Here is a 19071-nt window from a genome sequence, read left to right as displayed (position 1 = left end):
CAGCAGATGTTAGCTCAGGGCTGGTCCTCCTCAGAAAAAAAAAAAAAAAGTAGTCCTCAAAAATACCTGTCAAATTCGTATTTTACTTTCAAAACCCAAATCAGATGACACCTCCTTTGGGAAGCCTTCCCTAAACCCCCAAGTGATAGAGCTAATTCACAAATCACTTCTCTGTCTTCCCTACGTACATTGTACCACTGTAAATGCCAACAGGGGTCTTCTGCTTGCCGCGACACAAGCCAACAGTCAAGGGGCAAGATGGTAGGAGGGAAACAGTCTTTTTACCACAGCTTTTCAGCAAGGGGGAGGACGGTGGACTAGTGTCCTAAAGAACCATCCTAAAACTACAAGATTTTGAAGCCGTTATACAGGACAAACTCGCTGAAGGGAGTGGTCTCGGAATGTTTACCAAATGGTGTTATAGTCCTTGAGACTACAGGGGATCGCTTTCTCGTCACTGGTGACAGATACCAGCAGAGAGATTTTCCCCAAAGGTCGTAATAACCCTGGAAAAGCTCAAAGAACAAAGTTATTGCCTTATTGGAATGGGGAGGTCTATGTATAAGCCAAGGCTACAAAATTAGCAGAGCCTGCATATTTCTCACAAGCAGATGTGTACTTCTCTAAGCTACGTGCAAGCTAAAGCATCGATAACAAGGAAAAGGGGGTGTCTTGTGGGTCAGGGTCATTTATAGTCCTAACACGGTTCCCCTCTATAAGATGGCTCCCCTTACGCTAACCTGTTAACCATTGGCTGTGTTTATCTTAGCTATTTAGGTGGTGTTAACACCACCTGCAATCGGGAGTAGTTGTTGACCAGGATGTCTCTCTTGGTAGACTGTGAATTCCTTGAAGATACGGATTATATTTCTTTCATTTTGCATTTGGAGTGCCTGGTACATAGTAGACTCAACAAATGTTTATTGCATTAGATTGAGAGCATAGTGAGGTGCATGCTGTACTATCAGGACAGTGTGTGCGATGCATACTCTGAGGACACAGGAGAAGGACATGCATTGTAGCCTGTGGGGTAGGGAGGATTTCTGAGAGGAGATGATGTTTAATTTAATTCTTGAAGGACAAGTAAGTGATAGGAAGAGAAAACCCTTCTAGCCTGAGAGAACTGTAAGTGCAAGGTCAGTGGAGATGACAGCAAGCCTGGCCTTTTATTTATGCAAGTGATCCAGTATGACTAGGGCGTAGGAAGCTGGTAGGGAGATTGGCTAGAGATGATACTGGGGAGGCACACAGGGGCTAGATCATCTGGTACCCTCCAGTGCTTCCTTGGTACCCTGGGCTTATGTCTATCATAACAATTGTGTTGCTGAGTTATAATGATCTATGTCTTCATAGTCTTTCCTATTAGATTGTAAAGTATATGAAAAGCCCAACAAATACCTATTTATTCATATTTGTACCCCAACACCTGGAGGAGTGTCTTGCACAGGGTAGGTGCTAAAGAAATGTTTGGTTTTAATCTTTTGACCCAGTTCCCAGGCTCTCAAAGCTTATATATCTAAATCATCAAGAAAAGCAGGACTTTGGCATGTTGGTCAATGATTATAAAAAAGAAATAGAAAACTGAAGGGCAGGAGGTCGATCTAGCTTTCCAGTGGTTGATATTGTATGAATGTGGGGGATTCAGACAAACTGTGTGATGATTGTGAGTGAGAGCCTGGAATTTGAATTCAGATTCTATTTTCACTTTTGTGTCCAGCTGAGGTCAGAATCAGTTTTGTGTGTTGCAAAATGAGGACCAAAATAATCACCAGTCTTTCCCTTGACACTGAGGATTTATCTCAAATTCATGTTAGATTATAAGTGCAATGTTGGTGGTTGGGGACAAAACCTTTTTAATCCCAGGTAGTGCCTCCCTTCTTCCCTCTTTCATTTTTTGTGGGGGCTTTTGTTGCGTACAGGTCAGTGCATCAGCAAATCTTTGGTTTGCAATGGGGATTCTGACTGCGAAGAAGATAGCGCTGATGAAGACAGATGCGAGGACTCAGAAAGCAGACCTTCCTGTGACCTTGATAAACCTCCTCCCAACATAGAACTTACCGGAAATGGGTAAGGTGCCGGGCAGCCTTCGGTAGGTTGTAGTTTTTCATTTTGTTTTGTTTTATTTTATGGTTTGATAAGTCTAATGACAAATCACCTAATAGCCAAGCCTTTGGCCCAGAGCTCTTTGCCACATCCTGAAACATATTTTTAATTCATGCCTGTGTACTTATAATGATATGTGGTAAAACGTAGAGTGGTCAATTGTCCCTGGGCTGTCCAGCTTTTAGCACTGAAAGTCCTGTATCCAGGGAAGCCCCTCAGACCTGGGAAAACCCGGATAGTCGGTCACCCTACGGGAAGGAGGGAGAGAACTGATTCCATGATTTCAGTGATGTGTGGATACTCAAGAAGATGAAGAGAAAGCAGAATGAGAGCAGGGAAGGAAGACAGCCAGCAGTGGGTTGGGATACTCAGGCTGAGAAGCAATTGCCTAAACTAGCTGGGAATTTTCACTTCTAAGGGAAGTTGGGACAATTTTGTGTTTGCTTTTTCACAAAGAGTCCAGAGGAACTTTCAAGGGTCAGACTCAAATGAAAGTTTCAAGGCTTTAAAAGAACGTATTTTAGAGTGATCATTAGATGTGATTTTTCTGTAATATTTTAAAATTCATTAACAGAGAAATGGTAAAATTATTCTAAAGAGTATACCATTCAGCATACTAAGAGGCAATTAGTTGAAAGTCATTGTGGAGTGCTCTCTCTCAAGAGTAATCTTAATTGTATTGGTTTTATCTATAGATTCAATTCAAAACCAGCTGTTGCCATAGATACAAAAGAGCTGTGTTTCCCAAACATATTCTTAGGCTGAAAGGATGTTGGATTTTCCCAGCTATTGGTTTTAGCTATCATACCAAGCAGGGGAAGGTGGATAATGTGTAGTATGAATTAGGATGCTGTTCTCTTTACCTCAGTTCTCTCAAGGAGATGCTTAATGGTAAAGTATTTCAAGAATTTCTAGAGTTCTCTAATGACTCCGTTTTCAGCAAGTGCTATTTCTGGTTTTTAAGTGCCTTTTCTTCTGTCCTCCATTCTTTTTTTTCTTTTTTTTTTTAAACAGCTACAATGCACTCACTGGCCAGTTTAAGAACAGAGTCATCAACACTAAAAGTTTTGGTGGTCAATGCAGAAAGGTGTTTAGTGGGGATAGAAAAGATTTCTACAGATTGAGTGGAAATATCCTCTCCTATACATTCCAGGTACTTAATTACGTTGATTTAACTTATTTCCAATCTGTGAATTGTTGCCAGAGAACTGTTGCCAGTTATTTACGTGATATTGATTTTTTTGGTGTTTATTGAGAATTTACTTGTGGTCTAATATGTAGTCAAATCTTATAAATGTTTTATATGGGCTTACAGGGCAATGATACTTTTAATTTGTGTCATTTAAGGTGAAATATCCTTTTGCCTCATTTTCAACTCTGTGCTCCAAGTGGGCCCGGGACCTTATGGTCTGTCCCTGTATGGGTGCTAAAACTCAAGGCCCTGGCCATGACTGGTTGTGATGATCTCCTTACCACTGACCCAGTGTCACTTCACTTAAAAATGCGTTTATTTTTAAATTGTGAAATATTTCATATCTACAAATGAGAGTGAATAACATATACATGCAGTTTAAAGAAAACTAATAAACCAAATACCCATGTATGCCCACCACCCACCTTAAGAAACAGAACATTGTCAGGGTCTTAAAAGCTTCCCATTTACCCCGCTCTGCTCACATCCCCCTCATCCCCACTCCCTGCGCAACCACTATCTTATATTTTGTTTTAATCATTTTCTTGTTTTTCTGTATATGTTTATCCCATATGTCTTTGTCCCTAAATCAAAAATTTGTGATTTAGTTTTGACTGTTTTTGGCCATTTATATAAATAAATCTTATAGTATATATTCTTTCATGACTTGCTTTTTTACTCAAAATTATGATTTTGAAATTTATACCTGCTGATGTAGGTGGCATTTTTATTACTGTTACCAATTTTTCTTACAAAAATGCCTTGAACATTCCTGTGCATGAGTTTCCATGCAAATGAGCTAGAGTTTCTCTAGGACACACACCCGGAATCAAATTGCTGCCTTGTATATGTGACACTTTACTAGGTAAAGTTTCCGAAACGGATGTATCAATTTATACCCCCACTAGCTGTGTGGAAGAGTGGTCTGTGCTCCACATACTTGCCAACATCTGTATTGCCTGACTTTTTAATTTTGCTTATGGTCTCAGGATCTCCTCTGTCCCCAGGATTCTGTTTCTCGAGCGCTGTTTCTGTCATACATGCTTAAACTCATCCTGTTCCTTGATTTCAACTCCAAATCTATGCATACAAAAATGTTATGGCTTTGGGGGACATTCTTGAAGATTTGGAGGGACTATAGAGGAGAGATTTCCTGTTGCAGTAGTGCAAAAACATTCAACAAAAACAGTTGGCATCCTCCATCTTAAAACGTCCATCCTTCCACAACCTCAACAAAATGAAGTTTCTGGTCTCATCTTGTTTTAGCCTCTTTCTTGCTGTCTTTTCCAAGATCTCCTTTCTCACTCCCTTCCCCCCTTCTTCCCAGAACTTCCCAAAATTTCTGATTCAGTGCTCCTTATCTATTACTCCAAAATTTGTAAACCCAAACTGTTAGGATGTTCAGACGGAAGGGCCTTTTGCTTACCCAAATTAACCTTCTCCAGAAAGCAGAGGGTTTTTTTTGTTTTTAAGTAATTTTATTTGGATTATAATGGTTTATAGCATTATGTAATTTCGGGTGTACATTATTGTTTATCACTTCCTGAATATACTTCATTGTGCTCACCCCCAATAGTCTAATTTTTACCCATCACCATACACATGTGCCCCTTTGTCCCTTTTGCCCACCCCCAGCCCCCTGCCCCTCTGGTAACCACTAATCTGTTCTCTTTATCCATGTATTTGTTATCTTCCACATATGAGGGAAGTCATGCGGTATTTGTCTTTCTCTGTCTGGCTTATTTCACTTAACATCACACCCTCCAGGTCCATCCGTGTTGTTGCAAATGGGACCATTTTGTCTTTTTTTTTTTTTACGGCTGAGTAGTATTCTATTGTATATATATATATATACCACATCTTCTTTATTCATTCACAAAAATTAACTCAATATGGATTTAAAATTTGGATGTAAGACCTGAACCATAAAACTCCCAGAAGAAAATATAGACAGTACTCTCTTTGACATTGGTCTTAGCAATGTCTTTTTGAATACCATGTCTACTCCGGCAAGGGAAACAAAAGAAAAAGTTAACAAATGGGACTACATCAGACTAAAAATCTTCTGCGAAGCAAAGGAAACCATGAACAAAACAGAAAGACAACCCACCAACTGGGAGAACATATTTGCAAATCATTTATCAGACAAGGGGTTGATCTTCAAAATATATAAAGAACTCATACAACTCCAGAAAGCAGTTTTGATTATGAACAGCAAATTCCATCTTCCAATTTACAATGGAATAAGTTACATTTAAGAGTTATCAAATCTTGAAAATGGAAAGTGAACCTGATCTGAAAAATGATCATAGCTGCCAATTTTTGAATATCTACTGTGGCATCTGAGTCATTTTAGGCAATTTCTATATGATTAATCCTCACAATATGTGTGGAAGGTAAGCAATATTTTCCTATATTTATATATGTAGAAATCGAGGCTTACAGGACTTCAGCTAATTTGTTCCGAGTCACCAAATTAATGAGTAGCAGAACTTGGATCCAGTTTGTCAGATTTCACAGCCCTTTATTTTTCTACTGTATTTCACTCTCCCAGTGTATGGTATTTCATTGCTGTTCAACTCTAAATTCTACATAGCGAGTAATGTGAATTGTAATTTAACTTTTGTCCAGAAGGGAGAATGTGAAATAGGCATTTGCACAGAATTCGTTTTCTGCTTCTATTCCTAGGAGGATATATTGATAATTCTTTCATAATTATAAGGGGAGTTTTATAATATGTATTTGGGTCAAATTTAGAAAGTTACAGAGCAGAGAAAATAATAAGGAAGAGAATTTCTGACATAGTTGGAAGGTAGACATGCTGGAAGTCTGCAGCTTCTGAAAAAGAGGAATAGTTTAATAACAGCATAATCCTGACATTCGTTTTCCTCAGCATGGCGTGGTTTGTGGATTGACATCTGAAATGCCTTTCCAGTCACTGAATCTGAAGGTGTTTGTCAGAAAGAGAGGGAAATTATAGCCCGTTATTGAGTGAAGAATAGAGATGTCTTGAAGATCCAGCCTGAGGGAAGTGAGGTGGAAGCAATAGGCAGAGAGTCAATCACTGAGGTGCTAAACCCAGGTGCGGCTGTGGAGGCTGTGAATGTCCTTCACAGTTCAAATAGATTGATCTGCGGCCACTGGGATTCAGATATCTACGAGGTGGAAGGTGACTTGGACCATAAATATTAGTAAATAAACATAAAACAGAATCAGTCAATCTCTCTTACAGTCTCTGGGTTATCAGCATGGTAGTTTATCCAGGGCAAACCTGGTTTCTTACTGAGTAAACCACTTACTTTGATGCCACGTGCATTCTCTGTTTCCTCATATTTTTCATACCACAAGGAAACCTTTGAAACAAACACATTTCTGCAACATGGTTTCTTTGGGACGGTGTCCCTTTGTTTAGTTCAGCCTGGGAGACAGCTGAAGACTGTCGGGTTTATTCTCAGCATGTAATGAGTTGCAAATGAGAGTGAGTAAAGATTAAGATGGAACAATTAACAACTTCCTGGATCCTCCTGTATTTGGTCTTGAATGTACTTGACTTTATTGTTTGAAGATCCTATATGCCTGTCAAATAAATAACAAAAACGTATTCTAAAGGCAATTTTAACTAACGCTTAATGATCTGATCCTCTGCTCCCTCTGTTGGTATCAGTCTAGATATCTGAGATTTCTAAATCTACCTTGTTAACCAAGAACAATTTGAATGATGTTAAAAATAGCTCACATATAATAAAAACCTTTTATATGCAAAGCACTATTTCAAGTGCTTTACATGGATATTTTTTCTTTATAATAACCCAAGAAGGTGTCATCTCTATTGTTACAGATGAGGAAACTGAGGCAAAGAAATGCTGAATAACTTACCCACGATCATAGAGGAAGTAGATGACAAACCTGGGATCTGGACCCTAGAAGTGTGAGTCTAGAGCCCTTGCAGTGGACTAGACTTTGGTGGGGTTAGAATATGTATAGGTATTGATAGGAATGAGCCAATGGAGAAAGAAAAATTGAAGCTGTAGAAGAGGGAATAATCAATCAAGTTAATAAATCCTTTGAAGAGGCGAGAGGGAATGCCATACAGAGAAGAGACAGAGAAATTAACCCTAGATAGGGAGGAGGGGGACACTTGTGGAGGAAAGGAAGAGAAGAAATGTTAAGAAGGTTGTAGATTAATTAGCCAGAAGTTTAAGAGGACTCTGTGATAGGAGGAGTGTTGGTAAAGAAAGAGGTTGAGTCATCTTCTGAGGGTGAAGGAAGTGGTTGTAAGATTGGGGAATTGAAGTAGGGGTATAAGTTTTGAAATTGATACTATAGAGAATGGGAGAGAGTGAGAATTGGCTAGAGAAATACAGGATTGCTAGAATATATTGAAGGTTCCACTGAGGTTGGAAATCAAGAATGGATTTATAGTGGCACCAATCTATAGTTGTGTGAGTTTTGCATAATAGCACTAAGCAGCCTGGCTGTAAGCATTGAACCAGGGTTGGGTTTTTTCCAGGCAAATTTGATGGTGGGACATATCTAGGCAAGGAAGTTAAGTTCACTGGCAAGAAAATGGTTGAAGTCATGGACCACAAAGCCTAATTGCAACAGGAGGGGCGTAAAAAAATGAAGGTGCTGATAGGGAGAGTGATGGGAAAATAAATTGTCTTATTTTGTCTCTCCAAAGTTGAATACTCAATATGGCAATGATAGAATGAGAGTCAAAAGAGTAAGAGATGGCAGAGTGTAGTATGTTTGAATTTGTGATTTCGGAGGATCAGTGTGGAGGAATTTAAGGTCTAAGCTGGAAGAAAGAAGGTATGAAAACAATTTAAGATCATACTACTTTGAAAAAGATGATTCTTGCAGCTATGTGTAGGGTAGATGGAGTGAGGAGATGCTGAACTAAAGCAGCTAAGAGGCTTATTTGCATAAATCATAAATCAAGTATTTGAATTGTGGATCTGAAAACGAGGGAAATAGGCCTTTTTTTCTTTTTGCATTGAAAAGGAGGTAGATAACCTCTCTTTCTGAAGAGACATAAAAACTTAAATTCTGTGTCTATCCAAAACCAAACAGGACTGAGACACTGTCTAATGATTGTAGAAATCTCTAATCGCAATTTTAATAATATTCTCTTTGTAGTCAATAATAATACATATATTCTCCATTTCATCTTGAGGCTGAATTTTTGCATTTGACTTTTAAACAAAATAATTTCATAATACAATGAAAATAATGCTCTAATAAAAGATATGGGGGCCGGTCCCGTGGCCTAGTGGTTAAGTTCGCATGCTGCGCTTGGGCGGCCCAGGGTTTCGCTGGTTCGGATCCTGGGCGTGGACATGGCACCACTCATTAAGCCACGTGAGGCGGCGTCCCACGTGCCACAACTAGAAGGACCCACAATTAAAATATACAACTATATACTGGGGGGATTTGGGGAGAGAAAAAGCAGGAAAAAAAATATATGATAAAATCTATCTTATTTTCTGATGTATTTTTAGCATGCATGCCTAGTTTTTAACATGGGTAGTGATAAAAGTAGCATAATATTTTTTGGCATTTTGCTGAATTTCTTTATAGTCTTTTTTTGACTGGGCATATACTTGCAAGGTTGTAGTTAACAGAATTATTACATTTATACCTGCTTTCTCACTTAACATGCATATTTTGTCTTCATAAAAATCATTTAAGATGGCTGCATAACATTCTGTCACTTTCTTTCCTTTCAGTTTTGTTTTTAAAGTGTATTATATTCATCATTTCAACTTTTTCTGTGCTTATTTATACTTTGATCTCAAATGCAGATATGAATGGATATATAATAACACAAATGCTTGTGAAAGGAGAGTTACTGATTTGAGCATTTATACAGAGCAAACACTGTGAGAGGGCATCGTATTGCATGTTTTGTTTAATTCTCATGGTGATTGACATTTTTAACAAATTACTTTCCTATGACTTTTAAAACTCCAGAGATTTTTACTTAAAGATTCAGATTTATCTCTTTTCTTGAAAAATCAGACAATCTGTCAATGCTAGAACCTGTAATTACATATGGCGACTATCTGATGGATTCGAGTGTTGGGTGTCCCTTAGACAGGGGGTGTCCTCACCTCTTCATCATCTTCCCTTCCTCTAGATGCTTCTGACATTTATATTACTTGCCAGCACACTGTAGACATTTCATTTTGACACTTGATCTGGAGAACATAAAGGATATATAAATGATTGTCTTCTCTATGAATGTTGGAGCTGTAAGTTCTCAGTTAGCCACATATGACTATCACATATGACATATGATACATATGACTATCCTGTTGTCTGTTTCAAAATTCTTTGGGGTGGCATTTTCCTCTACCATCCAGCATAGGGAAAAAAAATTCCAATTTTAGCATTTGTTCAAGTCAAACAGAAGTAGGAAGTTAAATCTACTACTGGATCACAAGGAACAATCCAAAACAAAGTCCAAAAGATCTCATTGCTTCATATCACCTATTTGCATCTCAATTCCCCTCTATTGGATAAAAAGTCAAAAGCCAAATGCTTTGTAGTTCTCTGTTAGTGTAGCTTTGTTAATTTGCTCACTTCTGGACTAAATTTTGAAATTAAAGGAAAATAAAAGATGTTTGTACACAAACGGATTTTGTGAATCTCTTGAGATTGCCATTATTGATACCATGCCTCCTGCTTAACAAAAAGTAATTATAGGAGGAACTCTATTCTTTGTACTCGTACAGCCCTGGTCTTAATGAGAGTCCTGGTTTTGTGTCAATGAAGAGCTTTGTCTTTTGGAGGAGATTGTATGAATAAAGTATCTGTGTTAAAGGAGCTGTGAAAAAAGGTTCTTGGTTATATCCAAGGCCTTAACCTGGTCACAACAAAACTTTTCATGTTCTTTATAGGTGAAAATAGATAATGATTTTAATTATGAATTTTACAACAGTAGCTGGTCTTATGTAAAACATACATCGACAGAACGTACATCATCTAGCAGGAGGAGATTCTTTTTTAGCTCTTCATCATCTTCTTCGCACAGTTATACTTCACATAAAGATGAAATCCATAACAAAAAGGTTAGTATGAAATATTAGTTAACTTTTTCATATTTTACTGGTTTAAGTATTTCTAACATTAACAGAAGTGTATTTACCAAAAGGATCAGCTTTCATTTTTTAAGGCAATAATATCTTCTTCAAAAAGAAAATAGAAAATGTTTCTTTAAAAGGTATGATCTTGTCTTATGAATTCTCTTGATAATATGTTTATTTATACTTTTTATCATCTCATTAAAGTATTTGTTCTTACTTGAAAATCTTAAATAAAAAATATTACTTTCAAATCTTCTAGTTAAAACTATCCTAGGTTTCTAGTTCATGATTATTGATGCTATTTTATAGTATTTTACAGTATTATTTTTAGTATCCAATTTATGTGCTTCCTAAACACTAATACCAGAGTCTTTTTTAGAAGGTGAATGAAACTAAAAGATTTTAAAACTTTATTATTTTTGAGATACCAAAATTTTCTTCCGAGGAAGCTACAAGACTTGTTTTCAGATACTTTGTTGTTTTCAGATACTGAAACTCTCATCTTGGGCAACCTGAACAGTTGCGATGGATTGTACTATTTGATATACACTTACTGCTGATGAATTTTTCTGGTTGATCATCAGTCACAATCTGCCTATTTTTCTCATTCTTAAAGTCAGTAACTTGATTAATAAATCACACAAAGGAGGTATAAAGGAATATTGATTTTATCTGTTTTATGACTAAGAAGCTGACCGTGGAAATACGAGCTGTGAAGACATTTATTATCTCCATATTATACTGTTTACATAAGTGAAGATTTGTTGTAAGGTAGATCTGTCTTGAACATTATTAAAAGATACTTAGGAAATATTTAAAAGACCTCATTATAAAGTGGCTTACCGTGGAAATGCCCCCGTATGGGAGATAAATTATATGGTCACCCTAACTATAGGTTATCATCAAGATGTGGACCCTAGGCACACATTATTTTATATACTTATTTGTGAGATTATTTACCAGTTAATGAAGTTGATTCTCTTTTTCTAGTTGAGGAGGGTGTAACGACTTGGTCGTATGGTTTTAAAAGTCATGTATAAAAGAAATTACCCTGACATCACTCAGATATTATTCCTATTGGGATTCCAAAAATTCCTGTGATTACTTTAAGTGGGTGGGCCCATTATGCATCAAAAATAAAAATTTGTATAGTCTGCATTGATTGGAGGTGACCGTTTATAGACATATTGGACAGAAAACCATTTCCATTGCCTTTTTATCTTCAATCTAAAACTCTTTTACTCTTTCTTCTTCCTATAGAGTTATCAATTATTGGTTATTCAGAACACTGTTGAAGTGGCTCAGTTTATCAATAACAATCCGGAATTTTTACAACTTGCTGAGCCATTCTGGAAGGAACTCTCCTACCTTCCCTCTCTGTATGATTACAGTGCCTACAGAAGATTAATCGACCGGTATGGGACACATTATCTGCAGTCTGGGTCCTTAGGAGGAGAATACAAAGTTCTATTTTATGTGGACTCAGAAAAAATGAAACAAAGCGGTAGAGTATTAAAAACATTATTGTATAAAAGCATTGTGGGGATTTTAATGGGGGAAATACATATAGTTAACTTAAACTTTAGAGCTTCAAAGTATGACAAACAGAGATGAAATTGCAAAGGAATCCAAAATTGTGAGAATCCATTCAACTCAAAATCTTGCAGTCTTTAAAAAAAGCCAGCCTACTCTTTTGGATAGTACCCTGACACGTGAGTTAAGCCATTATTATTATTGGCTATCTCCAGAGGGTGTTCACTGGATTTTTTAGAATACTTTTTAACCTTTCCCATTTCTCAGATTAAATAATATCCCTCGAGGAAAACTAACGCGGAATTTACTGATATTGCAGAAGTCAAAATGTTTTAAAGAAGTATTTTATTCACCTCTGTTTGTTACCACTCACATTGCTTTAAAAAAATCTGCTCTGGATACACAAGTTTGCTTACTACCTAATACTTGCAACAATAGCTTACATTTATTGGATTCCTTCCTCACAACAGGTGTGTTACACGTGTTAGCAATGATCCTCACTACTACCCAGTGAGATGACCACTATAATTCCTCTTCTGCATCCTGAGAAATGGAGACTCGGTGCCATGATAAGACTCATCCAAGGGGATATAGATTATAAGGAGGTCTAACTAGCTCCAGAGTCAGCTGAGCTTTTTCCTTATGCTATGTTGCTGCAAAATTGCCTGATTTTTGTTGGAATCTATTATCTATGTATCTACTATTTTGTTTAATAACAAAAATCAAATATCCCTTTTTATGACCCTTGATCCTTCTAGAACGCTTGAAAATGTACATATTACATCACTCTTGATTGGATGGCCACAGTGGTAGGAAACAACCTTTCATCCCCACTCTCACACCTGGTTGCATCTCAAAGGAGGTCTTCAATAAATGTGGAAATTAAGCACCTTTTAAATTTTTTCCCTAGGTATTAGTTCAGCAGATGAGATGGAATGTACTTCGTCAGATGTCAATCTTATTTTTAAATCATCAAAACACAAATGCCAGGCACTGAAAGAGGCCTTAAAATCAGCTGCAGGTAAATGAGAAGTTACAAGCTTGACCTCCATCCCTCTCTCTTGTGGTTAATTCTTGGTCTCCAACGGCCTTTGAAATGTCAGCAGGTGTTTTATTTTATGTTTTTCATATATTTCTTTATTTTTGCCTCTGAACTCTCTTTCCTATGTCATGGCAGTGAGGCATCATGCAGAGTGGAAAGTTTAGTGGGTATCTCCTGTGTATGTAAATACGTCCTCAGTGTACACCACCTTTCTCCCTTATGATGATGGTTGGCAAATAAGTCTAGGAAAATGACATCAGCAGAAGGTTCAGTTCCACTCTGTGACATGGCTGCTCAGTGCAGTTAAAGTTTTTGGTGCACACTGGTGGTGGTGGTGTTGGTGGTAGTGGTGGTGGTAGAGAGGGTGGGGAAGGTAGCGTGTTAGTCTTTGAGTGATTGAAGAAAGAATTGGAAGGGTAAGCGGATTTAGACTGTATCTGAGATCCCACGTGAAGGTGTTTGGATTTCATCCTGATGACAAGGGTGCCATTAAAGGATTTAATACAGGGAGTGATTAAATGAAAGATTACAAAAGTAAAGTTGTAGAGAAAGAAGAGGGACTGTGAAGGAGTAATCTTATAGGATAAAAACCAGAAAAGATCAGAAATATGGGAAGTAAAGGAGAAGCATTTCTCTCAGCGAGGAGCTGGGAATTCTTGGGATATTGGTGGATGGCTGCAAGAAGGAGGGAGACAGAGTAGTAAAAGCAGGTTTATTTACTCGTTCACTTACTTTATTCATCAACTATTTATGGAGCCTGCGGTATGTCCCAGGAATTGTTCGAGGTCTTGGGGATATAGCAGTGAATATGTCAGACAAAGTGCCTGTCTTCATGGAGCAGATACGACAAAGGAGGAGGATGAGCTTTTGAACAAGATGGAAAAAGGATGATCTGGAAACAGAAGTGGAAGCGGGAGCTTTGGGAACATACTGACATCAGTTATCAGTGGGGCTGGCAATTGGAAGCTGCTCCCCAGTTTTATTTTATTTTGTATTTAACAAACATGTAGCACTTACTATGTGCCAAGCACAATGTTAAGTGATTTACAAAAGTTAACCAATGTACTCCTCTTATGTAAAAGTTAAGTATTATTCATACTATCATTTTACAGACAGGAACACTGAGGGACAGAAAGCTTGCCCAAGATCACAGTTGATAAGCATCAGACAAGCGCTTCGAATACATGAAATCTGGCTTCACAATCTAGGCTCTTCTCTCTTGCACGAGGCTGATTGTCTAGGGGTAAAGCGCTAGTGGGAGCAGAGAGCTCACTGGCATGTGATAGGCTGGCTAGAGGCTAAAAAATAAACATAAAAACTGATTTCTTAGAATCTGCAGTTCTTAAACAGGTGTGCCAGTTAAGGCAGTGATTTTTTTGTTTTGTTTTCCTGAGTAAGATTCACTGTGTGCTAACATCTGTTGCCAATCTTCCTCCTTTTTTGCTGGAGGAAGACTAGCCCTGAGCTAACCTGAGCAAAGATCCATACCAATATTCCCCTATTTTGTATGTGGGTTACTGCCCCAGCGTGGCTGACAAGTGTTGTAGGTCTGTGTCTGGGACCCAAACCTGAGAACCCAGCCTGCCAAAGCAGAGGGTGCTGAACTTTAACCACTATGCCATGGGGTTGGCCCCAAGGCAGTGATTCTTAAACTTTAGTATGCACAAGGATTAGCTGGGGAAGCCTGTTAAAATGCTGGTTCCAAGGCTCATTCTCTCAGCTATTCTCTTGTAGGTCTCAGAAATCTGCAGTCACACCAGGTGATTCTGATTCAGGCAGTTCAGGGGCTAAACTCTGTGATACACTGCGTTAAAAGGGTGACTATTTGGATATTAAAATCACAGGAACTCCCAGCTATAAAATAAACAAGACATGGGCATATAATGCATGGGGACTATAGTTAATAATACCATATTGTATATTTGAAATTTTCTAAGAGAGTAGACCTTAAAAGTTTTCATCACGGGGCCGGCCCCGTGGCCGAGCGGTTAAGTTCATGCACTCCACTTCAGCGGCCCAGGGTTTCACTGGTTTGCATCCTGGGTGCAGACCTAGCACTACTCATCAAGCCATGCTGTGGTGGCATCCAACATACAAGAACTAGAAGGACCTACAACTAGAATATACAACTATGTACTGGGGGGTTTTGGGGAGAAGAAAAAGAAAAAAAAAGAAGATTGGCAACAGATGTTAGCTCAGGGCCAGTCTCTAAGAAAAAAGTTTTGTAACTATGTATGGTGATGGATATTAGCTAGAGTTATTGTGGTGATCATTTCTCAATATATACAAATATTGAATCATGTTGTATACCTGAAACATATGTAATGTTATATGTCAATTATATCTAAATTAAAAAAATAAGGGGCTGGCCTATTGGCGTAGTGTTTGAGTTCGTGTGCTCTGCTTCAGCTGCCCGGGGTTCATGGGTTTGGGTCCTGGGTACAGACCTACACACTGCTCATCAAGCTGTGCTGTGGTGGTGTCCCACATACAAAATAGAGGAAGACTGGTGCAGATGTTAGCTCAGGGCCAATCTTCCTCACCAAAAAGAAAAAAAAAGTAACGAAGATGAGGAAGCATTCAGCCAATTTATTAAAAATATTAAGCTTTCATAATTTCTGATAATAAAAGTATACTTTTTGAATTGCAAAATTTCATGAAATTGCAAAGTTTAGACAGTTACAAGAAAAGGAAAATTGCCCCAAATCTGATCTGCAAGTTAGGAATTTCTAGTCAAGACCAGAGTAAAAATCACTTGCAAATAGATATTAAAAGCTATTTTTGGAATTGAGGCACATAAATAGAAAAAATTGTTCAACTGGTGTTCAAAGTTTTTACAACACTTTTCATGACTTAATGTATGCTTTTTAATTAATAGCTTTTTTGCTTATTGTTAGTATTCTGGATGCAATGAACTGTTTTCCCCTCAATATTTTATTATGAAAACTTGCAAACGTATGGCAAAGTTGAAAAAAATGTAGTAATAAATGCCCATGTACCCAGCTTATATATGTAACAATTATTTTGACATTTTGCTATGTATATCTACATATGATATTTATAATATGGACTATTTAGCAATACATAAATATTGTATATTTAAAATATTTTTAATATTTGCTGAACCATTTGGAAGCAAATTTTAGACATCATGATGCTTCATCCCTAAATATACATGTACTTTCTAGAAGAAAGTCTCCTCAATAACGTAATAACTTTTACTAAACTAAGAACATTAAAAATATGAACAATAATTCCCTAATATCATCTACTGTCAGGTAATGATTATGTTTTTCTTTTCTTTTTTCTTTTAATGGATTTTTTTTTCTTGCTGAGGAAGATTAGCTCTGAGCTAACATCTGTGCCAATCTTCCTCTATTTTTTTGCGTGTAGGACACCTTCACAGCATGGCTGGTGAGTGGAGTAGGTCTGTGCCTGGGATCTGAATCTGTGAACCCTGGCTGTTGAAGTGGAGCATGTGAAACTTTAACCACTCAGCCGTAGGGCTGTACCCTTGATGGATATTACTTTTTAGAGTAGTTTCAGGATTGCAGCACAATTGAGCAGAAAGTACAGAGAGTTCCCGTACTTCCCCTGTCCTCACACAGGCACAGCCTCCCCCACTGTTAGACTCCGGTGCCACAGTAGTACATTTGTTACAATCAGTGAACCCACGTTGATCCTCTATTATTGCCCAAAGACTATATTTTATATGAGGGTTCACTCTTGCTGTTGTACATTCTGTGGATTTGGACAAATGTGTAATGACAGGTATCCACCATTATAATATCATTAAGATCAATTTCACTGCCCTAAAAATCCTCTGTGCTCCATTGATTCATCCCTCCCATCCCCCACCCTGGCACACTGATCTTTTTCCAGTCTCCATAGTTTTGCCTTTTCCAGAAGGTCATACAGTTAGATGGGTTGTGTTTTCATACTTGATAGACTTTTCACTTTTACGTTCTCATTTTCACTTTGTTTGCGCATCCTGACTTGTTTCATTCGCTTTCTCCTTGTGTAGGAACTGAGGGCAATGTGTTGCGAGGGAAGCCATTTGTCAGAGGAGGAAGTGCAGGCTTTGTGTCTGGCCTGAGTTACCTGGAGCTGGACAATCCTGCTGGAAACAAAAACCGATATTCTTCCTGGGCAGGTTCGGTGACTGATCTTCCCCAAGTCATAAAACAAAAGGTATGCGATGCTCTGTTGACAGGAGCAGAAAGCAGTCATGTTTATTTGCACTGGGGAAATTAGGTTAAATCAAGGTGGTTAAATAGAGAAGGCTGTAATTAGCATTTTCGGTATCCCGGTTATGTTTTGCATAGTAAAATAAATTCATAACTTATAAGATGAAACAGAAGGTTTGTTATCTTCTATGTCCATATTTCAGTTTGAAAGGTTAAATGTCTTGTAAATCTCAAGAGAAATTAATGACAAAATTTACATTTTAAGCTTTTGACCTAAATTTGATTATATTTTTCTTGGTCTCTAATTCAGAGGAGTTATAGATTTTCGCAAGAAGAAGGCATTTAGGCTTGTCTACTGTTATATCTGTAAGATCACCATTCTTCCTGCAGCCACGGATTGGATTAGAGGCTCTGGGAGTTATGTAAATTAAGATAGAACTGATTTGGCTGGCAGAATTTTAGGATGTTTTATTGATACAGTCACTTCTTTTATATTGCAACATGTATGTTCCTAAAAGTCAGAGAGCCAGGCAAAATTGCACAATAAAGACCACAGGGCTTATGGGAAAAATGGGGGTAGGGACACAGCACTTAAAAATTTGATCTTTGACACTCATTTAAAAAAAAAATAGGCATCAGGGGCCAGCCCTGTGGCGCAGTGGTTAAGTTCACACGTTCTGCTTTGGGGGCCTGGGGTTTGCCGGTTCAGATCCCAGGTGCGACATGGCACAGCTTGGCAAACCATGCTGTGGTAGGCGTCCCACATATAAAGTAGAGGGAGATGGGCATGGATGTTAGCTCAGGGCCAGGCTTCCTCAGCAAAAAGAGGAGGATTGGCAGCAGATGTTAGCTCAGGGCTCATCTTCCTAAAAAAAAATAAATAAAAATTAAAAAATAGGCATCAATAAAAATAGCAGAATTTTATGTTAAAATTGTTAAGAAATGCATATGTGCTACAATAAATGTGGCATTTTACCTAGAAAAACCCTGAAACTTGCTGGGTGAAGGAGGAGTTATAGCTTGTGAATTACTGTGACATGGTAGGAGAGCAATCAGAAATGGCAGCTCTGACACCGGCTGTGGGTGGGTGTAGTTTATTACACACACAGTGAACCAGACGGATGTTCGAGGTGTATGTGTGTACGTGCAAGTGTTGTGTATTCTTACGCAGCTTGGTTCAATTGTGTCCAGTTTTCTGTTTCTCCTGGTGTTTCTCGTGGACGAAATTACGTGTAGGAAAACACAAAATTTGTGATACATCATATTATTCCTTAATATGGCATATTGTCCCTTAATGGAACAAATTCACGTTTTCAAAACAAATGCTATAGCAGAAGTGATTCCATGATCTGTTCCCTGTCTTGGGAATCAAGCAACATCCCGGGTGAAATGACTTTCGGAGATTAAGAAACCTGGACACGTTTTGTAAACTCAAACATTACAATAGCTCCTCAAGTGCCCTCCTGACACCATACTGCACCTACTCACCTCTAAACAAGGGTGACAGTGGCAGGAGGGTTTTTCCAGGGAAGTCTTGTTCTAAAGTGCCATCTGTTAGTACTCAAAATGGCCCATTTTCATGGCTGGTCTTCCACACAAATCTTTAAAAATCTTAAATTGTTGATTACGGAAAAACAGACATTGTCTCTCATTCTCAACTACGCTCTTTTCCACCCGGGACTGGAATTATCACAGCTTTGCTAATTGATTAGCTGGGCAGGAAAGGCACAGGCAAAGAAGAGACATTTTACCTGTATGACCATGCAATGCCAAGCAGTTTGAAAGAGCCTGGGCAGAGATGGAGGGAAATGTACCTGATCTTGTCGGTGTCGCAATCCAATGTATACATCAGGATAGATGCAGAGAGGGCTGATGGCCACTCTGAGTTTATTATAACCAGCGTTTCAATATATACATAGTTTACAT

The 19071-nt window shown here is 38.1% G+C and overlaps 1 protein-coding gene across 5 annotated transcripts in view; it reads left to right on the top strand.

Annotated features, from left to right (window-relative positions):
* C7 (complement C7) overlaps positions 1-19071 on the top strand; it is a 95915-nt gene that overhangs the window by 58177 nt on the left and 18667 nt on the right. For all 5 annotated transcript variants that reach the window (XM_070519715.1, XM_070519716.1, XM_070519717.1 and 2 more), the window contains 6 exons: positions 1920-2067; positions 3118-3256; positions 10198-10368; positions 11644-11887; positions 12827-12937; positions 16983-17149. In XM_070519715.1, coding sequence (XP_070375816.1) covers positions 1920-2067; positions 3118-3256; positions 10198-10368; positions 11644-11887; positions 12827-12937; positions 16983-17149 — 980 coding nt within the window. The remainder of the gene's footprint in view (positions 1-1919; positions 2068-3117; positions 3257-10197; positions 10369-11643; positions 11888-12826; positions 12938-16982; positions 17150-19071) is intronic.

This window comes from Equus asinus, chromosome 10 (assembly GCF_041296235.1).
Source record: "Equus asinus isolate D_3611 breed Donkey chromosome 10, EquAss-T2T_v2, whole genome shotgun sequence".
NCBI lineage: Eukaryota > Metazoa > Chordata > Mammalia > Perissodactyla > Equidae > Equus > Equus asinus.
Note: the sequence above shows the minus strand (reverse complement) of the source record. Positions and strands in the feature narration are given on the sequence as shown.